This window comes from Quercus suber, unplaced genomic scaffold, assembly GCF_002906115.3.
Source record: "Quercus suber isolate HL8 unplaced genomic scaffold, Cork oak 2.0 scaffold_24, whole genome shotgun sequence".
NCBI classification, from domain to species: Eukaryota; Viridiplantae; Streptophyta; class Magnoliopsida; order Fagales; family Fagaceae; genus Quercus; species Quercus suber.
Window position 1 is genome coordinate 22,433 of NW_027069489.1, and position 6,587 is coordinate 29,019.

The 6,587-nt window shown below is 32.2% G+C and overlaps 1 protein-coding gene across 1 annotated transcript; it reads left to right on the top strand.

Annotated features, from left to right (window-relative positions):
• The first annotated feature begins 3,753 nt into the window (after positions 1 to 3,753).
• Positions 3,754 to 5,613, top strand: LOC111995373 (ammonium transporter 1 member 1). The gene has a single exon (XM_024027323.2). It carries the CDS (start codon positions 3,819 to 3,821, stop codon positions 5,307 to 5,309), a length of 1,491 nt encoding a protein of 496 aa, XP_023883091.1. The 5' UTR covers positions 3,754 to 3,818; the 3' UTR covers positions 5,310 to 5,613.
• The last annotated feature ends 974 nt before the right edge of the window (positions 5,614 to 6,587 follow it).

Below are 6,587 nucleotides of genomic sequence, written 5' to 3' on the forward strand. Positions count from 1 at the left end.
TATCTAAACGCACAACCTTGGAAATTGTGTTTAAAATACGACTTAAGTTACAATTTTGAAAACATGATTTTAAGAATTTCAAAATGGCACACGCATTCCGTACATTGTCGGTAATGATTAGTGCTCTAAAATAAATAGAGCTGAAGTTATTTTTTATTCAATTGCCAAGGATTTGTTATTATGTGACAAATGGTTAATTTTTCATTAATCATTAATTAATGTGGCATTTGGTATGGAAAAATTCACATTACTTCTAGCATCTAGATTACTGAAAATGTGCCTTGCAATCTGGATGCCTAGAAATTTAACTATTTCTATGTTTAGTTTAATTAGGAATCTAATAAGATTCTTAGGATTTGTGAGATTATAATATTTGATTTATTCCTAAGAATCTTAATTGAATTATTTATTTTTCTTATTTTATCCTTAGATTTGTAAATTCAATATAAGTCTTAAAAAAAAAAATCTTCCTCTAAATAAATAATGAAAAACAAAATATAAACTATAAATTATGACAAATTTATTAAAACTATAGTCTAACATTAATTTTTTTTTTTTTTTTTTTCATACATGAAACCTAAATAGAACTTTGTTAATGAATATATCAACAAAGTTGTCTATCTGTTTATGGGTGAGTTTGGTTCAGCTTTTTAAAACTTGGTTTTTGAAAAAGTGGAGTTTTTAAAAAGTGCGGTATGAAATTGGCTCTTTTTAAAAAACTGAGTATTTGGTAAAAACCGTTAAAAAGTATTTTTTGAAAAAGTTGAATGTTTGGTTAGAACTTATAAAAGTGACGGTTCGAGTTGTAAATTACCAAAAATGACAATGTATATATAAGGAGATTTATTTCATACTTAAATCAACTACTTAATAATACTTACTCAAAAAAAAAAAAAACTACTTAATAATAATAATAACAACAATAATAATTTATTGTTAACTAAAATTTGTTGTAAAAATATTTTTACAATATTTTCACAACAAATCATACTTGTTAAGTTGTTACTGATTTTAATTTGAACACACCACTTAAAATTTTTTTTCACTAGTATTAGGTAATAACAACCCACCACTTAAGATTTATTGTGAAAATATTATAGTAGCCTTTCTTAGTTTTAATTTTTTATTCTTTATTTTATTTATTCTTTATCTCTTTTTCTTTTATCCACGCGTTTATTATTATTTTTTCCCTCTTTTTTTCTCCTCCACACATGTATTCTTTACTTCTCCCTATCTTCACTTTTGACTTTTCTTTATACTTTTCTTCTTCACTAGAACACACTAGAAAATCAAGCTTCTAGAATCCGTCCACTCTCATTCTAGAACATATTATTTCTTTTTTCTCTCTCTACTTTCCTCCACACATTCAGCCACACAGTCCACACCCACACACTTCTTCATCTTGATCTTCACAGGTAATTTCTCTTAATTTCACCAAAAATATTCAATACCTCTCTCAGCCCACACCCACGCAAATTGATTTTTGTGAGTCATAGTTTCCTTCTTGTAGTGAGGCTTTGCCTCATGGCTCATCAAGAATCAAGACCCACTTCAGCACCACCATTTGAGGCAGAGAGATGAGATGAAACAAACAGGCAGCAAGGGTAATTTGGCGTGAGAACTGAGGACATCTTCTGATTTATGGAAGGGTAATTTGGTAAATTCCACAGAATCCAACGGATAGTTGATTCAACGTGCACAGACTTTTTCCAAAATGCAACTTAGAGCTCCTTTATGGCATTGCGCATTCTCTTCAGAAACCAAAAACTCAACTTTTTCCAAAGAGTTGCGTTTTATACCTAACCAAATGGGCTTTTTGTATTTGTTTTTTTAAAAACGGGCTTTTTGGGTTGGAAAAGTTGAAACAAATACGCATTATGTTGTTTTGGTGGACAAGATAATGTTGTTTGTTTTGGCAGGAAAAGATAATGTTGTTTAGGCGGAAAGAGATAAAGAAAAAGGAAAATATATTACTGATTTGTTTTATATTTTATCTCAATTGCTTAAATGATAAGGAAAAAGTGTTAAAATTGTCAATTTATAAAAAATACAATTTTCTTTAAACTTGGGAATTTGGATACCCACCTATTTTAAAGGGAATCCACATTCCTACTGAAAGGAGGAATCCAGATTCCTTGACATCTGATTTCCTAGTATGATTTGCAACTAAATATGAGAATTTTTTTTACTCAAAAAAAAAAATAAGAATCTTTAAATATTCCTGAAAATCGTAAAATATTACCCTGTATCAAACGCCTCATAAGATAATTTAGGTAAAATTTTATTATCTAAGTTTCAAGAAAATTAAAATTCTACTACATTCTAAAAAAAAAAAAAAAAAAAAAAATCTACTACAGGCCTTTTGGATAGGTTCTACAATAAAGTCATGAATATCTTTTGAGATAGAGATATTAAGTCATAAATGTCCAATCCCTTCTAAAAAGAGAAGAAAAGAAAAAGTCACGAGTATCCAATCAATAGAATTCTATAGAACATTTTTTTAGTTTTTTTAACCTAGTGTTTCACGAACAATCTCTAGAATATTAATTGGGCCCATTTGAAGGGACCAAGTAACCTCTCTTAATATATAAGAAAATTAAATTTCTATTTCAACTAAAATTCTATTTCAAAAAAGAAAAAGGACTTTAAAATAGATTATAATTTTTTAAAATTATTTTAAATATAATAAAATTTACATATTTACTATCCTTAAGTAGCACAATATATGTTTGCATTTTGATAATTTAATCTAGATGACACTTTATTTTAAAGTTTCAAAATAGCTTACCAAGTTTCAATAATATTTTTAAAATATATATTTCTTTTATGCAGAATTTTGGAATAATTCGTACATCAGTCATCATAAGTGTGTGTGTATATATATAATCTGATCTATAATTTGTGATTCTTTTTCAGAATAATTTGTGAAATTGGTTATGGGGTTTACCAACATTTTAGATTAGATAATTATGATTATAAAAAAAAAATGATGAGGTTGGCTTGGCGCTAGAATTGGATCTTCTTTAATTAGCGATAAAAGTTGTATCTGAAAATAACTTTCCACCAAAAATACCCACTTTTTTTGGGGTTGATTCTTAGCCCCTGGATTATGATTCTAAGGTAGGCTCCAGGTTGTCAAGGAGTATATTCATTCAACAGGAGAAGATTCAGATTCATTTACCTAGACTTAGAAAATATCATTTATAGCGCAAATGGAAAAATTAAACAAGGAAAAAATTGGTAAATCTGAAGTGTACACTACCATATCTATAGATGTATTTTTTCCAAATGACTTTGAATGTTGCACGCTTCTGGAGTATTTGGTAAAAATATACTTGTACAATTATAGTCCAGTTTGATTTCATTTGAGATCCTATTAAGTAGGGGAAATCAGTCATGATTCTACAAAATAATATATTTTGTTACGCATCAAGTGTCCTAGTACAATTAGGAATCTGTTCAAATCAGTTTTTCTTAGACTATAATTTTTGTGTCACGACTTTTGTCACAGCTGTGATATTCTAGATAATAACGTTGGTTCATAGTAACTAACAACTTTTTTTTCCACCACTCACAGACGAGAGTTTACTGATTTTTCTCATTTTGTTAAGCATTAGTGTTCTAGTCCAACTAAGAATTTATTGGAATCTTTTAAAGCCAACCTAGTCCAACTAAGAATCTATTGGAATCTTTTAAAGCCAACCTCACTACGATTCTATATAATACTACTCCATCAAAGCCTGAATTTCCCCTGCAGCCAAAGCCCTTCCTGATTTCTTCTCTTAGATTCTATAGTCTAAACCTCCTTCCATCCCACCATGGCGGCAGCGGCTTTTTCATGTTCTGCTGCTGATCTCAATCCTTTATTGGGTCCTAATTCAACAGCTGCGGCCGAATACATTTGCAGCGGATTTGATGCAGTCTCAAGCAAGTTTGTTGACACAGGATATGCTATTGACAACACATACCTTCTCTTCTCTGCATATCTTGTGTTTACCATGCAGCTTGGTTTTGCTATGCTGTGCGCTGGTTCTGTACGTGCCAAGAACACCATGAACATCATGCTGACTAATGTTCTTGATGCTGCCACTGGTGGCGTTTTCTATTATCTCTTTGGCTTTGCCTTTGCCTTTGGTGCTCCATCAAATGGATTCATAGGCAAACACTTCTTTGCCCTACATGAATACCCTACGGCGTCTTTTGACTACGGGTATTTCCTTTATCAATGGGCTTTTGCCATTGCAGCCGCTGGAATCACTAGTGGTTCAATTGCAGAACGAACCCGGTTCGTTTCTTATTTGATCTATTCATCTTTCTTGACTGGTTTTGTCTATCCAATTGTTTCTCATTGGTTCTGGTCTGCTGATGGTTGGGCAAGCCCTACTGCGTCTGATCTGTTGTTTGGATCTGGGGTTATTGATTTTGCTGGTTCTGGTGTGGTTCACATGGTTGGAGGCATTGCTGGTTTTTGGGGTGCATTCATTGAAGGTCCACGAGTGGGCCGGTTTGATCATGTTGGCCGTGCCGTGTCAATGCGTGGACATAGCGGGACATTGGTTGTGTTAGGCACATTTATGCTATGGTTTGGCTGGTATGGTTTCAATCCTGGTTCATTCCTAAACATCTTGAAGGCCTATGGAGAGAGTGGTTCTTATTACGGACAATGGAGTGCTGTTGGGAGAACCGCAGTCACAACCACACTTGCTGGTTCTACAGCTGCACTGACCACATTGTTTGGGAAACGCTTGCTTTCTGGCCATTGGAATCTAACTGATGTTTGTAATGGTTTGCTTGGTGGGTTTGCAGCAATTACCTCAGGCTGCTCTGTTGTTGAACCTTGGGCTGCAATCATATGTGGGTTCGTAGCCGCTTGGGTTCTCATCGGATTCAACAAGCTTGCTGAGAAACTCAGGTTTGATGATCCATTGGAAGCAGCACAACTTCATGGAGGGTGTGGTGCATGGGGGATAATCTCAACTGGCTTGTTCGCAACGAAAACATATGTCAATGAGGTTTATCCGGGGCAACCGGATAGGCCTTATGGGCTGTTTATGGGAGGTGGTGGAAAGCTCTTGGCAGCACAAATTATCCAGATTTTGGCGATTCTAGGGTGGGTGAGTATTACCATGGGGACCTTGTTTTGGTTGCTGCACAAATTGAAGCTTTTGAGGATTTCACAAGAAGAGGAGATGGCAGGATTGGATTTGACAAGCCACGGTGGAGTGGCTTATGAATACAATAATGGATATGCTGCTGAAGTTGTGGATCAGAAGAACAGGTTCGAGATGAAAAGTCCCGTCGCTTTTTAATCTTAATTTATGGTTTGCATTCTCTTAATCGTTAGAATTGATCTGCAAAGCATGTACAGATTTATTATTATGAGAGCGGACAATGTAATTTTAGTGCTTGGTTTCTTTTAGATTTCAATTAAAATGTTGATGTGTGCTGAACCTGTCAATCTTTCTTTGACAATGCAAAATTTCAAATCAAGATGGTAACAAGTCTTTGCAGCACTATTGCAGTGCAAAAGGAAAAAGCTGCTGCTCTTCAATTTGCATTCAATATTTCCTCCCAAACTTGTCCCACTTATAACTGAGTTTGGCATATTTTTTGCCACTTCATTCTTAGTAAAGCGTGTATTTAAGATTGATATGTGGAATGGAAGACTATTAGTTGTGTTTGAGATCAGACCAATACACCACCATTAAAATTGTGGGATTTATCATATGAGCAGTGCCAGACCCAAGTAAAACTGTGTTCTTCTCAAAAAAGAGAAAAAGATAATTAAAAAAAAAAAAGAAAAGGAGAGAATAATAAACAATAATGCAAGACTAGTTGTAAATTTGTTACATTAGCCGATATATTGTGCGTGGTGCATTTTAAAATATTTTATAAGAATATACTTATGACCCATGTTCAATATTTATGGTTGTGTTATAATAATTTGGGAATCAACGTCAGTAGTATTTTGCAGCATTTGTCAAAATACTTTTTTACTTTTTTGATTGTATGTTTGCTTGTTTGTTTAGATCCGCAGTTTTAGGTGACTTATTTGCATAATATTTATCAAATAAATTATACAAAATTACGAAATACCCAACTAACATTTGACAAAAAGAAAGGAAATGAACATTATTAAAATTAATAAAATTAAGAATATGAACCTAATGCTATATTTGAACAAGAATGTTATATTTCACATCAATTGTTTCTCATATAAATCTTAGAAGCAAAATGTTGAAAACTTGAAATTCATTTTACATAAATAATGGTTTCATATATGTGTGTGTGTGTGTGAAAATGTGACTTTTGGTTGACTTCATAATATTTTTTCACATAAACTTTTAAGGCCTCATAATTTTATATATTATATATTTTATTATTATATATATATTTTTTTAATTCTTTTAAATATCTATTATGTAATTAAAAAAAAAAAAAAAAAAAAAAAAAAAAAAAAAAAAAAAGAAGAAGAAGAAGAAGAAGAAGAGGAAAAGCACATACTCTAAATAAATTATTATAGCACAAAATTTACTTTAAACCTTATAGTTTAAGGCTAGTCCAAATTAAATCCTATAATGTCAAAT

Excerpts from the sequence above, each read along its gene's own strand:
- LOC111995373 (XM_024027323.2), top strand. The coding sequence starts at position 3,819 with ATGGCGGCAGCGGCTTTTTCATGTTCTGCTGCTGATCTCAATCCTTTA.